The sequence below is a fragment of the Poecilia mexicana genome, unplaced genomic scaffold, assembly GCF_051168715.1.
Source record: "Poecilia mexicana isolate PSO_F unplaced genomic scaffold, ASM5116871v1 scaffold_7, whole genome shotgun sequence".
Lineage (NCBI taxonomy): Eukaryota > Metazoa > Chordata > Actinopteri > Cyprinodontiformes > Poeciliidae > Poecilia > Poecilia mexicana.
Window position 1 is genome coordinate 23,487,587 of NW_028263376.1, and position 20,693 is coordinate 23,508,279.

Consider the following 20,693-nt stretch of genomic DNA (forward strand, 5'->3'; position numbering starts at 1 on the left):
CTAAAATAACTCCCAAGACTGTTAAAAGAGCATGTTTTTTTATTTTATTTTTATTAACAAACACCATATTTACATGAACACAAAGCACAGTTCTGCATAAACAGGGTTACACAATCAGGTCACATGAGGTTGGAGCAACTCAAGACAGAAAATAGAAGAACATAATTTACCACCTTTTAACACAAAGGAAAAAAGAAATATTTACAAAGAAATGGACACATTTTCAGTTTGGACCAGCACAAGCAGAACCATAACTACAACCAGGACTTTGGGAAAAGTCTGTATTGCACCCAGAGGAAGACTAGTTTTGACATCTTAGAAGTATTTTTTTTTCTATTAAGACTGATAATGTTACAATATTAGACCCTTTGTTTTCCTAATCCACTGAGCGATCAATGAGTGCAGTTTAAATTACAGGAACGAGATCTAAATTATTGCAAAGTCAAACAACAGAAGTGCTTCGATGTTCTTTTCAGGATCCTAGCAATTACATTCTGTTTGTCTGGCAGTGAAGAACTCTTAATATCACAGAGAAATCTAATGCTCGACATAAGCTGCTGCTGGCAGTACAGGAAAATTGTAAAAATGAATACCAGTCAAGATTTTTTTTTTGTTCATACAGTGCTTTGCAAAAACATTCAAACTCCTTGAACTTTTTCAAGTCAAAACCACAGATGGAGGTTGTGACCTTATGCAAAAGGACAGCACACAGTTAGTCACAAGGACAACGGCAAGCCTTTCAAAATGTAGCTACATCGTCAGAAAAAAAGCACTAATGAGAAAAACAGCCAAGAGAGCCTGAGAAGGAACAGAGGAACTGTGGCTCACAGAACTGTGGGAGAATCTGTCAACACAGATAATTAGTCACCCACACCACAAATCTGGCCTTTTTGAAAGAGTGCTGAAGTTTGCTACATGTGGTGGAGACAGCAAATGCTTTAGTCCATCCTTGGACTAAAGCATTTAGTCCAAGGATGCTTTGGACTAAATGCCACACGAGATGAGGTGGAAAACTTTCTCTGCCCCGATTCCCCTGAATTCCCCCATCACTACTATGAAGCATGATGGTAGGAACACTATGCTGTGGAGATGCAGTATTTCAGCAGAGTCACAGAAGCTGATCAGAGTTTAATGGGTAAATGGATGAAGCTAAATGCAGTGACATCATGGAAGAAAAACTACTAGAGGCTGCAAAAGACTTTAGACGTCAACATCCAGTGACGATGAAATGTTTTTAATTCAAATATATCCATATTTGACAGTGACCAAGAGAAAATCCAGACCTAAATCCAATTGAGACCATGTGGTAACTCTTTAACTTGATACTTCTGGTCTTTAGATGTGCAGACCCCAAGACTTAAAGCTGTGTTTGTCGCGACAGGTGGTTGTACTTATTCAGGGAGACTGGACCCAGATGTTAACCATACTTTACAGATTTTTATATTTAAGCATTTCCAAACTGATGCACCAATTTGTGTTGGTCTATCACATTAAGCAGCAATAACATCCATTACATTTTAAGGTTGCAATAACATGAAAAGGTTTAAGGGGTAATAATACTTTGCAAGGCACTGTAATTCTTTGTTAAAGCACACTAAAACTAAACAAATGAGAAGCTGAAGTTTAAATTCAGTTGGTAACCAACCTGAGTCATGTGGAATGGAATGTATGTTGACTGAGAAAACACACTTTTAAACTCTTCTGCCTTGCACAATTGACAGTTTTCTGTTCTCCAAACAGAAACATGCCATTTCTGGAGGACATATGAAAGCTTCTTACTATGCACATGATCCGTTTGAACACCAGAGGGCAGTAGTGATTCACATAACATTAAGGCAACGGAAGCTCTGACAATACAAGAGTGGTGGGTAAACTGATGGATACGTTCTAAAAAGTGCTGAAGTGAGCAATGCTAATCATGTGTGCTCAGTTTTGTTAGTAAAAAGTTAAAATGAAGCTGATTCAGAATAAAAGCCAAAACAGGTGGAGACTCGAGTCCCAGCTTCAACCAGTTGTAATTACATACAATGCAAACTTTGATAAATGCTACAACTGATCACAGCTCAGGCTTTCACCGTGTACAGACAGAATATAAGTGTTGAACTGACAGGGAATGAAGCCCCCCAGATCTATTTAGGTAGAAATTTAATTCATCCATATCCAAACAGCTCAAGCTCCACTGTTTGCGATATGAAAAGGTATGACAATATCCGTTGTTTGTGCCAAGTTAAAAATACGCCTTGCAACTTTTGCAGGACTGTTTGTAATGATCGCCCTTCCCAGACCTGTCTGCTGCTTGGGGAGAAGAGTTGAAGTCAGAACAAAAGCTTTCAGGTCACCCGGCACTTCAGAAATACTGACTCGGAAAAACTGTTGTAATAAAATGCTTCAGATATAAAAGTAACACTCGCATGCCGTTTATTGTGTTTGAGCGCCTCTTTGCGAGGCGAACACTCTTTTCCAGTCCTTTGAAACTTTGAATTTCCTTATTTACATTTTCTATTTTTGGCAGTTGTGCCTGTTGTACTGGTGCTTTTGTTGTCTCCCGGAGCCTTCACTTCTCCGCTCCCTTGGCTCTTCCTGTTTTGCTTCTGTATTTATGCGTACAGATCCTAAAGTAAACAGGCAGCAGCACAATGGCTCATTCTGCAAACTCTGCCATAATTCAGCCCAACGGTCAAGATCTCAGCCAAACCAGCAGTAATATGCTAAATCACCATCCTCTATGACACACAGCTACAGACTGGGAATGCTGGTTGCTCCATCATCCTACGTGTTGTTTTCATCTGCTGAAATATGTTCTGTACAGTAGAGTTAGCTCATAGTGAAAGCTGACAGAAAGAAAATAAATGATACTTTTATATAAACACAAATACCACCAATGGTAATTCCCAAATCCTGTAACAATGGACTGTTATTGTGAAACTGACTTTACAGGGCCACACACAAGTAAATTACATGTTAAGAACTGAAACCCAGAAGGAGACGTCTGGTGCTATGAGAAGCTGTGGGATGCGTTTGTTTGTGTGCGTGTGTGCGTGTGTGTGTGTGTGTGTGTGTGTGAAATCAGCCATTTTAGCTCCATGGGAATTTGCTGTATCACCTCCCTCGGTGGATGCCTTTCCTATTTACGTAGACCTGGAAAAGCAGGAAACATGGAAAGAGGGAAAAGAGGATTAGCACTTCTTGGGTTTCCTACTTATGCACACACACACACACGCGCGCGCACACACGCACACACACACACACCCCCACACACGCACACACACACGCACACACACACACACACACACACACACACACACACACACACACACACACACACACACACACACGCATATGTGCACATGCAAAACCAGCCCTGGATGAATTCATTCAGAACATAACTCCCTGTAGATTGGAGAGAGGGAAACGTCCTCCCTCCCATTAGAGACGGAGTTGATTAAACTGTCAGGAAGCCCATTAAATATTCATTTCATGTTGGCTGAGAATTATTACATGAGTTCTGTGGCTTATTGTCATGAACTTCTTTGCAACATTTAATTCATTAATCCAATTTTTGGACAGAAATGTGTATTTGGTTAATGTGCTTCTCTTAGCTCCTTGTGACATGGACACACACACTTAATCAAGTCACAGCTGTACCATGGTAGAGCTTTGTATAAAATACTACAACAGAACATAGCATGTTTCAGACTGTGGTTAATTAATAAATTTAGGTATTATTTAAGTTTTGAAAAACAAGACATTTTAATAATTTGGAGTGCTATCAAGTCACCGTTTATTTTAGAACTTCAGTTCAAACTTTGAAGCAAAAATGTATAACTTGCAGAGTTATACATTTCAATAGATGTATTTATGTTCATTTAGATGCTTATGGTTGACAGCTAATAAAAAAGAAAAGAAGTTGTTTCATCAGAAAAAAAAACAAAACATAGCAGAACATATTGTGCTGAGAAGCATGTAGAGTATATATATACACTGAATACCAGCTCTGGGCTCTTCTTGCATCAATTATTGCAACAATGCAGCATAGAGACGATCTGCCTGCTCATCTCTATGTTCTCTACTGAATTAACATTTCAGTGATATTCCAATTTATTGAGATGGACCGGTACGAAGCGTTTTATTATTATTATTATTATTATTATTATTATTATTTTAATACTTTGAAGAACATAGTATTCTTGGCGTGAACAGTTAAGTTGTAGACATTCCAGATGTAGACGCAATGCCTTTTGGGTGACATACTTACAGGTGCATGGGCTTTAACAGGAGATGGGATGATTTTTCATTGACATGGTAGAGTGGGAATGGATCAAATCCACCAATAAAATCAACTGAAAATGAAAGATCAAACATATGATTTATGGAGCAAATAAAAAGACAGAACAACACAAAACGACAGAAAACAAAAGAAAAGCACATCAAAGTAACAAAACGTCACGGATGACAAAAAAAGATATATAAACATGGAATAAAATGTAAAACAAAATGTATCCATTGATGGCATTTTAAAGAGAAAAGCTTCCTAGTCATTTTATCTCTGACCAAGTTAGAAAAAAAAAAAAAAAACATCTTGCTGAAACTTTTTTTTAAATCTGTGCATCTGCCTGTAGCCAAGGGGGAAAGCATAGGAACAGGTGAAAGCTTGCCAGCTGTTAAAATAGCCTCAGCCTTTTTATCGCGTAGAAACAGAAGAAGCCTTCAGCCAACAAATAAATAGCCTTTTTTTGCTTATCCTCCCTTTAAAGAGTTCAGATTGTAGATCAACTGGCGATTGCCATGTAATGGAAGGAACAGAAGAGCACGCTTGTTGCAAAGTGCTGTGAACCTTTCACCAGTGAGAAGAAACAGTCTTGAGATGGTGGAAGGAAAAAAAAAAAAAAACCCTTGAGACCGGTTACAATGGCAGAGGAAAGAAAGCGGAGGCAGGGGTGCGTCACGCCTGTCGGTCTGACTGACAGGGGCTGAGAAGATTAAGTTAAGGGAGTGCGTGTAAAAGAGGACAGCATGTCCAGGAACTGTGAGTCGTGTGTAAACTGCAGGGGGAGAAACTGAGGCTGAATTTGATTCAGTTCAGAAAGACAACAAACAAATAGTGCTCTAATAAAAGAGGAGAAATAGAAAGATCTGTTACACCGTGAAGGAACAGCCGCTACGGAAAAACGCACATGAGAAAACCTACTGGGACTCGGCCCTGTCCTGATAAGTGGAGACAGAGGTGGTCTGCTGGACACTGATAGATGGTCAGGGTGGGAACCAGGGGGCCGGTTGGGGTTACGCTGGCCTACGCTTTTCCTGTGACCCTGCCCTGCTTCCCAGGGCATTTACCATTTCATCTGCAAACCAGATACAGACACACACCTGCCACAAGCGCACGTCTCCCTGGGTATTTCTACACAGATAGCTTTCTCATTATAAGTGGGTGGGGATCTACCCCCCATTATGATAAGCTATGCTGTGCAATATAGTTAACTGATAATTATATTTGCCATTTTTAGACACAATAACACCTCGGGGGACTTCATGCTCAGGCTAACATATTCATCAGTCAGACAAAGACTGTAGCTCAGAGAGAATTATAGAATGCATTAAACATGAACATGGGATACTTGGGATCTGGTGCTAATCATATTTTTTATTTTTTCCCAACAATCTAAGTCTAATTCATGTTTGTGAATCTGTTTTACTATTCGTTTCACCACAAAGCCTGTGTGAAATAGATCCTACTATTTGTAAGCTTTCTTTTTCCACCAGGATTCTTCGTGAACATTGCATGCAGCCCGAATTTTTGCGACTCTGCATATCCATTCAAAAGATAACTTAAACACACAGCTGGTAAAGAAAATCATCATCAGCTCACAAGCAGAAGAAGAAAACACTATTTGTGTTTTTAAGAAATATGAAATATATGTTACTCCTTCTTTTCAGTTGTGTTTTATGAGGCTCAATCTGAAAACTGTACACCATGCTCATTCAGTTCATCAGAACCAAACCTAGCATGAATACAGGTGAGTGCTTGTCGGCGACATCCAAGCTACTCACCAGAAGTAGCTGCATTAAAGGCGTAATGGTTTTTCACCTTAGTGGCGAGAAGCAAAGTGAAAAAGACAGTCTTGGATGCTGCAGTCTACCGTTTCTCAGACAGCTGCCAGCCTGTTGCTGTGCTGAACAGAATGCCCCTGGAACACTAGTAACTGAACTTCACACTGCTTAAATCAAACAGCTATAGCTATGAGGCAGCAAGAAAACTTTTTTTCCGGACATTTTGTTCAAACACAATTAACAGGAACATCGTCGCCCCTCCTGCATAGAACAGTATGTTGTCAAAATTCACTGTTTTGAAAACAAAATTGCCTTTGTTCATTGTTTATTCTGCTCCACTGGATCATCATTAAGAAGCACAACCAACCTGAAAAGTTTTGAAATATATAAAGGCACTATCAGCTGAGAATAACATTTACTCTCTATGGACCATATAGTTTGTCTTCTAGTTCTGTCTTGAACTCCGTCTTCTGTTTTCTTGTGTCTCTGTCCTGTCTCTCATTCCCAGTTGGATATGAAAAGTATGGATATGGAACAGATCTGTTTATCCTTTAAACATGAGACTTATATTCGTTTTAAGCAATGTTCAGAATGAAGAAATCTGTGTAAAGGGATCTTAATCCTTATTGAAGCCCTTCAATAAGGATTAAGGAAACCCTATTGCCAAAAATGTCAACATGAAATAAAGGGATTTAGTATTTACAGATGACTGGCAGATGTGCTTTTTTCTTTTTTTTTTGTTTGTTTTTTTTGACAGGGCAAATGGCCAAGGCGGTCTCTTCCTGACAGATTTTTTACTTGTTCAGGCATATGCAAGAATTGACAGGTGTGTGGGTCAGAAATGCGTTTCAGGATGTAATGCAAGACAGAAATGTTTTAGTTTCTGTCTTGCATGAAACTAAATGAAAACTTCCGCAGTCTCCTGACAAGTGTGTAAAATGTTTGGTGATTTGTGCTGAATTCAAAGAGAAAATTAGAAAAAAAGAGCAGGAGGGTAAATGTGGGGTTGGTGGAGAAAAAGGCAAAGTGTGGGGAAGATAAAAAGAAAAACATGTAAGGGACAGCAGAGACTAAAACAGACAGTCGGATAAAGACCAGACGGATGAGGTCGGTACTTCAAAGCCTGTCTGCTACACTGGCTCTCCATCTGTCACTGTCCACACACACCACTACACGACCATTGCTGCTGTAAATTTACTGTAACGACCAGCTTAGCAGTTTTATTATATTTGCACGAGATTTGATGTGATGAGTTTGTTTGAAGTTAATTACCAATGAAAGCATGAAAAGATACTTCCATGAATGATGGCTTGAATGTTTTTTTTTTTTTTTTTTTTTTTTGGTGGACCTGTGTTTTATCTGGGGTTGAACAAAGTATCTTTTCTTTTTTTTGGGTGTATGATTGGGTCTGCTTCAACATTTATCAGAGCCCCTCCTTGCACGACTGCTTAATGGACGAGGCTGCACTCGGCATTACAGAGACTGCTGATCCACACTACATTTCTCACTCTATTTGCATAAATTCATCCCCAAACTTGAAATGAATCTCCATGATGCTGCCTACCGACACTCCAGACGTTTTATAACTCTTCAGCAATAAAACTGTCTTCTGTGAGAGTTATTTGTATTTCTGTTCCACACCAGCTGCTGCTTCTTGTTTTTATTTATAATATCTTTTACTTGCAGCAGCACCTTGGTTTCTTTGTGCATCTGCAGAAATGGCTAGCCAGCAAATCTGGAAGCAGCCATTCTCTGTATTCTCTACCTTGGCAGATGCAGGAGAAGCCGGCATTTATTTTAAGTGGTCGGCAAACAACTGGTCTCACTTAGTTTTTAAATAAAACTGCCAGCTCTTCAGCAGCTTCAACTATTTCAGTATGGCTGCCTTCTAGTGTCTAGTTTCCCTCTAATGAGGATTTACTGCTTTTCACAGGCTCGTTTGTGCATCACCGTTTTTCATTTGCAGAATGTTTCATGTTGTTGCATTTAAGGCTGTTGTTGAGCAATAATGCATGCGCATTTAGATGAGCGCGCTTCTTCATATTTTGACACCAGTTTGATGACAATTAGAAAATAAAGTCAATGGTTTGTTTTACTAAGAGCTCGATGTGGCGTCCTTGTGCTCCATTCGGAGGTGGACAATTCCTGTCAACTGAGAGGCTATAGGAAAAAGTTAAGCTATTTCAGGCAGAAATCTCCCTTGAAGACACATGTAGTTGTCTGCTGTGGTGCAGCCTGGTTAGGTGGTTACCCCTCCACCCGCCCCACCTGTGTGCTTCTATCATCATCAGTAAAGTAGCTCTAACTTTATCTTTTCAGTAATTAAAGTAAATGCCGGCCAGTTGATAAAGATTTGTCGACTGCACATTCCTGATGTAAATCTAATATTAAAAATGTGCTCGACTAGATTTAGATTAGGTGACTATGAAGGTCATTAAAGTACACCGAGTTCATTGTGCTATTTGGGAAACCAGTGCGAAATGATCTGAGCTCTGTGACGTGGTGCATTATCCTGCTGGAAGTCGCCGACAGAAGACGATAACGCAACGGTCATAAAGGGATGGAAATGGTCAGCAACATTAGACTTTTAGCTTTCAGCGGTGATCTGGGAAACTAAGAGGCCTGAAGTGTTGAACTTTGAAAATATCTTCCACTCCTTCACACCACCAGCACCGACATGAACTGTTCAAGGCAGGAGTCCTCCATGTTTTTATGTTTACTCCGACATGCTGTCCTACTTTCCAGTTCTTGGATATCTTTTTCAGACCCTTGTCTGTAAACTCACGAGATGGATGCTAAGATCCCAGAAAATCAGCAGTTTCTAAAACTGCTGATCAACAACTATCCCAAGTTTAAAGCAATTTAAAACTCATCCCCTTTCTGACACTTGGTGTGTATTAAGTTGTCTTCACAATGCCGTCATGCACGAATGAACTGAATTGCTGCCACTTGATTTATTGACTACCTATTTTTCTTAAGGAGGATTTGAACTATGCACTTAATAAAGTGGATGTTGTGAAAGAGTTTGTGTCAAAGTTGAATTAAAATTCTGGCAGAAAGAACCCGTTGTGGTTTTTTTCAACATTGTGAGTTTCTTAAACTTGGAAAGTGTGTTTCTGTGTAAAGAACAGGTATTTAAATTAGATTTTTTCATTTGGGAGAAATAGCGGCATAAAAAACTGATTGGAGTAGAAGTTGTAAGAATCGGGGTTCCTTAAAAATACATCTTAATGCTTACTAGCTTCTTTGTGAATCAACTTGTCAAATTAATACAAAATAAAACATGCATTTCTCTTCTTTCGTTATTGCTGATTAAGAAAAACAATGAGAATTTTTATTGTGTGTGCGCTCCTGTAAATATGTTGAATATTATAGTGCCAAAATCTTCAAAATTTGACCTTTTTCATCCTGGCCTTAGTTTCCTAAATAATGAAGCCATAAGCTTGACGCTCTCCGTCCTTCCCCTTCGGTCCACTTGATGACGAAAACGACAAAAAACCAGACTGGGTCCTCTTGCTAAAGGTTAACGGTTTACTTCAAAAATAAAAACGGTACAAATGTTACTTTTGCACAAAAGGAATAGAGTAAACAAAAGAGAGTCTTAAGCGAGAGAAAGAGAGAGAGGTCAAAAAACTGTGTGGCTCCACTCCAACTGCCCAACTGATTCTGCCTGGCCACACCCTAAAATCCTTAACTGCAATTACATATGCAAATTTACTTAGTTTAGCCCAATATAACAAATTAGTATGCAATAGAGATTTAACTTTTAATCATTTTTATCCAAATAAACAAATTACCATAAGAAATATAAACATGATTTATTCTAAAGGTCTGAATGAACTAAAACTGAATTTAGGCTTCTACACAGACTTAGCTTAAAAAAAAAAACTACAAAGCTGTCCATCCATCCATCCATCCATCCATCCATCCATCCATCCATCCATGGTCTGCTGCTGATGTGACTCAGCATGAAGGGCGGCATCGTAATTAGAAGACGAGATGAAGTGAGCTTATCCCAGCACTAGGCAGCTAACTCCATGACCTACTTTGCAAAGAGGATTTTACCCACTACTCACTCTGCCGGTGTGCCTGCTTGCCGCTGATAACTGGAGAACAAATTCATACATAGAAATGCTCAACAAATCAGCCAACCAGTCAAAATCAGCTAAACATACAGGGATACAAGCAGAACATCGGGATGAGTGAGTGCAGACATGCAGCCTCTCTCCAAGTCGTGGGGGAAGAGGGAGTTTGAGACATTGCAAACACGCTCACCCCCTTATTATTATTAATAAAGTCTGAAAGTCTGGTTAAGCCCTCAGCTGATGGTATATGATGCTTGTTATTGCATCGAGTGTTTCATTGCAATCTTTTTACCAAAGTCTGAGCACTCAGATATAACTCTGTCTTCTCCCTGGAGACTGTACAGCGTGAGAAGAATTCCTGTTTTATCTCCCTCTTCTTGACAAGCTCATCTTGTTTTCTGTTTCTCTCTCTCTTTTTTTTCCTTTTTGCTGAATGTTGCCTCATCTCCTTCTTCTCGTTCCTGCTAAACACTTCCCTCAGCTCCTCTCATGCACTCCTCCTTTCATCCTCCCATTTATTTTCCATTTTCCAGGGGATTCTTTCTACCTTCCTCCGCCTCAATTGGGTGCAATCAGCTGTGGGATTTATCGACTGGCGAGGTGCTTAATAAGGCTGACATAACAAGTGACCAGAGACCAGCAACTTTGTACAAGCGCACCTCATTAGGGATCGGAAGACTGAGATTGAAAAACAGGCTGAGAGAGACGGGCTCCTTAAACAAACCAGAATTAGATTTAGACGTGAGGATATTGCATCTACCTGTGAAGCACTCAGGAATTGGAACTGACACAAAACGAGGGAGCGGCGCACAGAGGAGGAGAGATGCCGAGGCAGTCAGTGAGCTCAGTGAGGAGATTTGCTTTAATGTGCACATCAAATACGACGAGAAAAAGAGAGCAGAAAAGTGCACGAGCTGGTCTTTGTGCTGTGTGTGCGGTGCACCTGTGTCTGCATGAGCAAATATTGTTGTGCACACACAGGCAAAGGGCTGATTACAATAAAAAAAGAGCCGGGGAGCAATGCTGCAGCCTTTCACTTTGACAAAGTCTAGATCAGAGAACAACTGCGGGATAATTAAAACCAATAAAAATCACTCCATGTTTTTTTTTTGTTTTTTTTCTTAACTCTGAGCTTTTGTTGTCACTTCCTTGTTATTTTTGTTCCCGTTTTTGAGAGCGGATATGATTTTCAACAAACCCAAGTAAACAGCGCTCAACAAAATGTTTGAATTACAAAGAAGAAAAAAGAGACAAGGAGAAGTTTTTGTACTGAAAGTTTTTTTTTCTTCTCTCTGTCAACTAAAGCTGCATTGCTGTGGGAAGATTATTTAGGGGTGACTGCTGATTAAATGGTACTTCCCAGAGTTGAGGGGTGGGGCAGCTGGGTGGTGATACTAACCACTCACAGCCTGTGGGTTTCTGGAATGTGACCACCGCTGAACAGCTTGTAACACTGGTCTGCATGACACGCACTAAAACCACATCAGGGTTCTTCATATTACAAGAATTTTCTATTTCAGCAACATAAACACTGTAATTCGGAGAAGTTCAGTTCATTTGCAAAATCAAAACGTTATTCATACCTTGCAAAGTTTTTTTTTTTCTGTTTGTCACATTACAACCATGAACTCTGGTATTTTTATTGGGATTTTATGTTACACACCAACGTAAATAGTACAGAATTGTGAATTTGAAGGATAAAATAATTGAGATTTTTTTCCCCAAATAAAACAAAAAAAATAAATAAATAAAACACTTTTTGCTCATTTTATGGCTGAAATTCTGTGGCTGAGACTGAATTTTTTTTGCCTGGTCTTCTTCACAAAACAGCTCAAGCTCAATCAGCCTGGACTGACGTCTCTGTGAACGTCAATTTTTCAGTCTTGCCACCGATTCTCAATTTGAGTCTGGATTTTAACTGAGCCATTCTAATACCTGAATGAATCTTTATATAAAACATCCCTCTGAAGTTCTGGTTGAAGTTACACCTCAACTTCTGTTGCAAGCATCTATCAGTCTCTAACATCATCTTCCCATTAGTGTCAGTTCTGACAGCACTTTTTAGTTTAGTTTTAGACAGTGTTTTGATTAAAAATGTGATTTAGTTCTGGGAACAATTTATCATTTTGAAGTAATTTTAGTCAACTAAGTAGATTTAACTGACTAATTATGACGCCATGGAGGAATTTTTCAGACTTCACTGGAAAACTTTAGATGACACAATGGCCTGCTTCCTGCTCCAAGTTCCTCATGCCCTCCCCAGTTATTGTTGCTCCACACCCTTAGAAAAAAGTGTTGTAAATTTTGTTAAATATGAATGGTCCCATTCACTCTTTTCTTTCTTCCCAATGTCAATGCTTAACTACATTATTGAGATACTTATTATTTTGACTCTATAAGAACTATTCTCATTGGCTACTTCCTAACTTTTTCCACCTTTACACACCAAAACCTTATCTTTTCATTTTTTGAAGGAAAACATAAAGTCATTTTTGACATAATTCATAATTCAAGCCATTTTGGAGTTACTTTTATTTTTATTTTCATTTTGTTTAAAAAAAACAGTATGGCAAGCTATTTAATAAAAATAAAAAAAAACTATGAAATGCAAATTCAGGTCAACAATAATCCAGTTCAAATAAATTGTTTTAGCGGTTAGAAAATGCCAAAAGGCTTTCAGTGAGCTGCATTGAATCCTGTAGAGTCAACTGGCTCAGCAACAGCTCAAACAATGATTCAAACAATCCTAACAAATCAGCAACAGCTCAATTCAAACAATGACTCAAACAATCCTAACAAATCAGCAACAGCTCAATTCAAACAATGACTCAAACAATCCTAACAAATCAGCAACAGCTCAATTCAAACAATGACTCAAACAATCCTAACAAATCAGCAACAGCTCAATTCAAACAATGACTCAAACAATCCTAACAAATCAGCAACAGCTCAATTCAAACAATCCTAACAAATCCTCATAAATCACCTCCGTACATTTTGTTTATTCAATTACTTTACACCCACAACCTCCCTCTCCACGCCCATTTCCAAAATATCTCTAAAAGCAAATTCTTACACATGAGAAAAATGCAGCCTGGAGTCACTGCAGAACAAATCAGATATTTATGACCACCACTGGTCCCAAGATCAAATGTTTCCTGACCTATGATCGACTAACCTCAGGCAGGACCCCCGACCCGCTCTCTGTAAGGTCACAGCAGCTTGGCAATTTATCACAAACGTCCATCTCTCGTTCCCAATCTTCCCATGACTTATTTAGAGCCACCTCCTCGTCATTTCCCACACCCTTCCCTCTTTCTTTCTGCCTGTTACTGCATGACGGGGCAAGAATAAGACTGGACCAATATATGAAGTACAAAAGGAGATTGTTCCGCATGGTGAGAACTTCAGGACGAGGACAGAGATCTAACAGGAGGAAAGTGCATAGTGATCAAAAGTGGTGGGACAGGTGTAGTCATGTCACCTATAAATACACAACAGCAGATCTGCTTAGTCTTCAGAAAGCTAGAGCAAAAAAACAAGGGCACATGGGGAGAAAAGAGAGAGAAAAAAATCCTAATCGAAGACTCAAATGTACCCAAAGTAACAAAGACGTGAGGCAGACAGACAAAGCAATGGCTGCACGTGTGAAACTGAAACCGATTTGAAGAGAAAAAAAAAAAACAGACTAGACTTATGGAAGCATTGAGAAGTAACAAATGGACCCTTTGGTACTGAAGGAAAAAAGAGTGAGAGGCCTCAGCTGGTGTGGGGGAGGAAAGAGGAGAGAGACAGGGAGAAGCTGAAGCTGTGAGACAGAGGGGTGTGACTGGAAGTGGGTGAGGAAGATGCAACTCAACTGTTTTAGGCTCAGGCGTTTATTGTGTCTGGGGCTGAATCTGGGTGTGATCCAATTTTTGCTGCAAAGTTCCTTTTCAGTACTGTTTCTGCATGCGTGTGTGTGCGTGCGTGTGTGTGTGTGTCACTCACAACTGTCCTCCTCCTCAGTGATGGCACTGACAACATAGCAGGCGTACACGAACCCCAGGAGCTGTGAACACACACAGAAATGAGAGAGGTTACTCTCCATAGAGCTGACAGTTAGAAACCTGCATGATTCCCGAAGAAAGACAATCCAATACAGGACATAAAAAAAAAAAAAATGCTTCCAGTGGGCAGATGGTAAAACTCATAAAACCATAGCGTATTTATTGGTAGATTAAATCAGTAAATTCCAGGATTGCCCTGTATTTAACACTATAATCCAAACTTAGCCTCTTACCTCAAATTAACACTCATTCCCATAAATTCGGACCAGTTTATTATAGAAAGCATTCGCACAGAATGGTGCTGCCGACACCATGTTTCACCATCGCAATGGTGTGCTGGGGATGATGTGCAGGCCAAGAAAAAAAAAGGTTCAATTTGTGTCTCGTGTCTCATCGGAGCAGAAAGCCTTCTGCTGCATGTTCGCTCTGCCTCTTCTCTACATGTCTTGTGAAAACATTTCAAACACGACTTTTAAAGACTAATCTTGGAAACCTCTGGATTGAACAGTGCTTTGTGAGATGTTCAAAGTTTGGTGTTCCGTTTGTCCATTAAAGTTCTCAAACAAACCTCTGAGGATTGTCATAGCCACTTCTCCTGCCTGGATGTAATTTTTGATTCTGTGTGTGTTCTGTTAACACACACGTAAAGGTAGACACGGATAATCCGAAAAGCTTTAGTCTGTACTTTTTCGATTTATGCAACACATATGAATTATTTTCCCTGGACTTTGTTTTGAATTTGCTTGACTTGTATTTGGAGTATTGATTAACTGTAACTACTATTATTATTGTGCATGTGTCTGAGTGTTTCAGATAGAATAAACTAAAACTATCAACCATCCTTATGTTAATATTAAAATATATATAAGAACTATTTTTACTTAATAGGTGAAGGCGGTTGGTTCTACTGAATTTTGTTTTGGGATATCAGAATAAAAAATGTCACAGTTGTGTTCTACTTTGTGTTTGTCTAAAATAAAATCTCAATAAAATTTTTAGGAGTTTGTGGTTAAAATGTGGAAAAAATGCACAAAAAAGTGTTAATATTTTTCCAGGGCACTATTGTAAAAAACAGCTGACAAATATCAGCCATAGATCATACGAACATTTTCACATTTCTTATCACTGTTGGAGTAGGTATTGCTTTCTTTTGTGTCTAAATCACCTCACATATACAGACAGCTGTGGCTCAAGTGACTAAGAAATCCAGTATTTTCATTTCCTAATTTAAGTTAATCACCAACATTCATGCAAAAACAAATAAATTGTCATTTATCTCTCATTAATGCGTGACGTCAGATTTGGACTAAAGAAATTCTGGTGTTGTAACAAATTCAGAAATGAACTGAAACAGAAAAGCCAAAAAATGCCTGTCTGTCGGGGAAGGCAACAAATTTTACAAAGGTGTGGAAAGAAACGAGCAAAACGTAAAATCCTTACAATACATAAAGCTCAGAGGGAGGGATAATTCTCCAGTGCCACTATATTCCAGAGCTGCAACCAACTCGGTGTGAACAGAAGGTGTTAAGTGCTCGGAGGAATTGCCAGAATAAAGGAAGCTGAAAGACAACCTGCACTGAATATAATTCTGGGGCTTTAGAGTGAAGACTGGGCCAAGAAACACGCAAACACCAGAAGACAAGATACAGATTTTTTGGCAGATAAAATGGGTGTGTGAACTTTGAAGGAGCACATGGGTGGGCCAGAGATAGTCAACTTTCTTCCAGACTCAATGTGAACTGACAAAACATTTCCCAAACTCTCAGACAAAAGAGAATATTTTCTGCAGAACTAATTCATCAGAATAAAAGAATCATCAGCAGATGATCTGACTGAGGCTGCACCTCTGAATGTGACATTTTTATTGGAATAAAATGTGTTGCAAGGTCAACAGAATGACTCGGGATAGGTTAGCTATGGGTTTACTAGTCATTAAAATTTTAAAGTAAAAACTTTTAGTAAAATAATTGTAATTTGGCCAATTAGTTACAACTAAATACTAAAAGCAAATCGGTTAACTAAAAAAGTTTGGTCGAGAGTTGACCGACTGACTTGTCCGTCAATATATTTTACCTACAAATAAAATAAACCATCGTCTTTGGTCATACATGCGTCATGAGAAAAAATGTATGTAAAGGCAAAAATTTATGATAAACGGCAACTATTTAAGGCAGAGTACTATTTAAATTTCTGCCTTAAATCTAAGTATGGGAATATTAGTGTTAAAATTTATCATTGGGAAACAGAGAAGCATCAGTCAGGCGTTAACTGGACAAAAATGATTTCCACTTTTCTTTAAAGTACGAGGTGCCAATTCAGATGTTAGTTGATTCTGATTTTCTTGCAAAGTACTTCAACAAAAAGAATCTCATTTGTGTAAATTTTGTTTTAATTCAATAATTAAGTGTAACAAATACTGGACATAAGAGGGAACAAGTTTAAAGAATTTGTTAACTAATGAGTCAAAGATTATACCTAAACGTTTTACGATGGTTTACAAATCCCCAGAAAAAAAGTACTTTAAAGAACATATTGTTTGTTCATGTATTTACAGATTTGGAAAACTGTAAGATTTTAGTTTTGAGGTATTTAATGAACAAGGTGATCACTAAAACCTTTCAGTATTTGACCTGCAGGCTACCGATCAGAGCCAACTGGCAGAAGAAAACGGGAAACTTGTCAGTTTTGATCAATTACCGCTGCATCACTATTTAAAAAAAAAACAAAAAACAAAACAAAGAATCACATAGAGAGAGAGAGAGCAATCCAGGCTTCATTGCAATCATACAACTAATTTGTGCTCCAAAGTTTCTGGGGGTTGGCTGCCGCAGTAGCTGCATGTCTGCATAAACACACAAGAAAGCACATAGCAGGAGGACTCGTGTGGACAAACACACAGCCTTGAGAGGAGCCCGTGGCACCGGCAGATGGCCGCCATCAACTCTGAAGCAGACGCATCGAGTCTCTCCACCAAACCATCCATCCATCGTCTGGCACCGAGCCATGCCAATTAAAAGAGCGACAGGCACGCTGCCCTCCCCACAAACACAGACCAAGGAGGGGTTAAAGCTTCACCTCATTATTCCCACTTATGTAAAACGTACAGAAGTTGAAACCTACCTAGAATGACAGGAACTCCTGTTTCAACCATTTGAGTTTTATTCTATATGAATGAATTTGTTTGTTTATTGAAGCTTAACTGATGTTTTATTTCTGGATGAAATACGAGTCACACCCAATAAATTAAAAAGAAACAACACAGAGAACAATTTGCACATCTTCTGCAGCTTCCCTCACAACCACATTCGTGCTCTCCAGTATCTAATTGCTGGTCTCAGCCCATCCATTACAGTGGTGGTGAAATGGAGGTGAATTAGCATATGCATAAAGCCGGTGTCAAACACAAGATGGTGTTAACAGCATGGGGCGCGCGCGTTCGGTGCGTGCGTCCGTGTGCGGCTCCTCCGCAAGTGGCTGCCTGCATGGGTTTTTATTGAGCACACTTTTGTTTTGCCTGCGGTTGAGATAAACAATGTGTAGTTAAAAAAAAAAAAATGCTTCGGCAACTTATTCGTGTAATATAAACATACAGCGAAATAGAGCAGATAATAAAAGTCAACATTGTGTGTTTAATTAAGGTGTTGGGAACTACAAACCACCCAGTGGGCCTCACAGGGCCGTTTCTCTGCTGCTGCTCTGCATCTGTGATGTGCAACGCTCTTCCAACGGCTGCTCTCGTCTCAGCCAAAGCAGGTTTTAGAAAATCTGGCTGTTTGTGGTAGATTACGCCGAAATGATTTGCAACAAATTCTTGTCTTCAGAGAGGATTGATCTTGCAGCGTTAAAACTTCTGAACATTTGTGTCACAAAGTGCTGTCCAGTCGCTGTCAGCATGTGACCGTCTGGTAAAGTAGACGTAGGGCGTTGTTGTTATGGGCTCCAGAAAGAGGTCGAGCGCTTTATGTTGGACACACCGCATGTATCTGTGTGAGACCGTTATCTTTGAAAGAGAGAAAGGAAGTTTTGAGATACAACTAGTCAAAGCTTCTCATTGGGCTGCTGTGTTGTTAATTTTGTCGCAATATTTAGCTAGTATATAGAGTTCTATCGAAACTATTCTTTAAAAAAATAAAAAGCAGCGACAACTTTACTGAATTTTTCTGCTGTTACAGGGAGACTAAAACATGACTATTTTGCTAGGTTTCTTTCTCAGATGAAAGAAAACTAGCAAAAAGAGCCATTTCTACCATAAAAGTGTATTTTTCTACAACATAGAAAGTAGTCCTGGACCACTGCTTCTGTGTTTTTGGGTTTTTTATTGCCCTAGTTAATCCACGGTCGCTCATAGCAAATGGCGGCTTACGCTCAGCCTTGCTCTGCAGGAGAGGTCTTCCTTTTAAAACATTCCTCTCCACTGTTGCTTTCTGTGGAAGAAGGATTCCTGCAAAGACGACGACTCAATTAAACTGGCTGAATGACAAAACTTTTTTAGACACTCTTGGCCTTCTGGTCAGACACACAATCCTTCAGACGCATAAAGTGTGGTGTGTTTGTCATGTAACATTAGTCTAGGTGATTGTTGAGGCCTCCACTTGTGTTTTCTGGAGTCTCTGTCAAAGTAAATCAGGCTGAATTGTGTGAAACGTGCGAGAAAAATAAAAGAACATGATATTCATGGTGCGAGCCTGTTTTGTCCAGATGACAGTGGGTTGAAGCCAAGGAGGTGTATGATGGGGGTCCTGAGAGCTTTTTTTTTTTTTTTTTTTGCTTACTGAAATTGAAAAACAAGAGTCTCTTCAGTTTGAAGGGACCCCACAGAACCTGAGGGATCAGAACCTGACCAAGACTGAAGCTTGGTCGCCTTCGGTCTCTAAGCTGCTTTTTGTATCAGAAGCTGATTTGAATATTTTAGAGCTGCAAGATGAGATCACCTTCTCTGTTTGGGATCAACAGGAACACAAATAAATATCCCATTAACTACAGCACAGCAAAGATTCAAGAGCACAAAACAAAATGCCAAAACAAGAATATCAGGGCTTTTTTTAAAACTCTAAATCACCTTAGCATCTTATTCCCAAATGTTCCAAAACTCTACTATCTGTTCTTTTAATGAGGGAAAACTTCCCTGAGTACCAGTGTGCCTGACAAAGCTCAGCTATAAGAAACCCTTCTCCGTCTCTCATTCGTCCATGTATGACTGCTGACAGCTTGATAGTGTCATCCACAGGGAGCCAACAAGATCAGAGGAGTGTCCATTAGGTGGTATACTGCCATAGGGCGAAGCTAATACACGTCACTGTTCTCAATAACAAGTGACAACTCCACAGGCTGACTGCTTGGTAAGAGTCCGCGAAAGCGAATAATAAAACTGGTGTCTCATCGTCTCTCTCAAACAAAAATGCACGTTTTCATCAGCTTCCACCGCCGATGTACCGTACTCCTTTCACAGTGGGAGCACAGAGATCATTTTAGAAATTAATGTCAGATTAATTAAGTTCATAAAGCCTTTTCATGTCCCCCGTGACTCTCTGTAACGCTGAAGCCAAATCATTTGACTGCCAATCAGTTACTTTTTTCTCTTGCTCTCTGCAGCTCCTCCTGTTTTATTAACAGAGGCGTTTCTTTGACCCCACGACCCGTTAATCCTCCCTGTTATCTTTCTATTCAGCTGTCTCTGCTTCCTGATCTTACTTGGTGAAACACTATAAGCACAACTCTCTTTCCTGCTCTTACAGAATTCTATAATGGCGATTTTATGAAAATAATAGAAAAAAAAAACTTTAATAAATAAATTTTTGTTTCACTGCTTTTGCAAAAATGTACGAGCTACAGGAAAATCTAATGCAAGATTAGAATTACATTGGCTTCTTCTGTGTTTCTGCCTTCAGAAAGGAAAATGAAGTCTGTAGCGTTGTCTTTGTGAGGGAGTGGGAATTGAACCAGCTGCTGAGTGAGGAAAAAAAAAAGGTTACACATGCATTTGCATAGGCTAATGAAGATCAGGCTCACAGCAACAGCACCGGTCCAAAAAGATGTATAACTACCTTTAAAAACTCACATTCAGTAAAAAGTGTTAGTCCACTGGGTGTGTCACTACCTTTATGTTAGCGTTAAATATTTAATTTCATTAGTAAAGGATTAAAAACATTCGATTAAAGTCCAAATGACTATTATCTCCTGTGTTAACTTCATAATAATTTCAGCATTATGTCTGTGAGCGTTTGTTATATGGCCAACGGTAAGTGACAAAAATGTGAATCGAGCTACAAGCCAATTACTGCGCTATTGATCGGGGCTCTGGTGTCAGAAGAGAACTCTGCATGTAATGTAATGAAAGAAATTTGCAGATAAAACAACATCACATTTCAGAGCAGAGGAACGGCCCTTTACAGAGAGGGGTGGTGCAGACGGCCTATAGGTTAATTACACAAGATTTTTCTGCCTGAAAATAAGGCAGCAAGCGCCCACAGAAAATTAGAAGTGTGTGCTTGTGTCTGGGCGGCCGCATGTT

General features: G+C 39.3%; 1 protein-coding gene across 1 annotated transcript in view; it reads right to left on the reverse strand.

The window, feature by feature from the left end:
- Window positions 1–21: 21 nt before the first annotated feature.
- Window positions 22–20,693, reverse strand: part of nkain4 (sodium/potassium transporting ATPase interacting 4) — a 52,858-nt gene continuing 32,186 nt past the window's right edge. The window contains exons 5-7 of the mRNA XM_014998357.2: window positions 14,124–14,184; window positions 4,256–4,340; window positions 22–3,138 (exon numbers count right to left, since the gene is read on the reverse strand). Coding sequence (XP_014853843.1) covers window positions 3,129–3,138; window positions 4,256–4,340; window positions 14,124–14,184 — 156 coding nt within the window. The 3' untranslated portion in view covers window positions 22–3,128. The remainder of the gene's footprint in view (window positions 3,139–4,255; window positions 4,341–14,123; window positions 14,185–20,693) is intronic.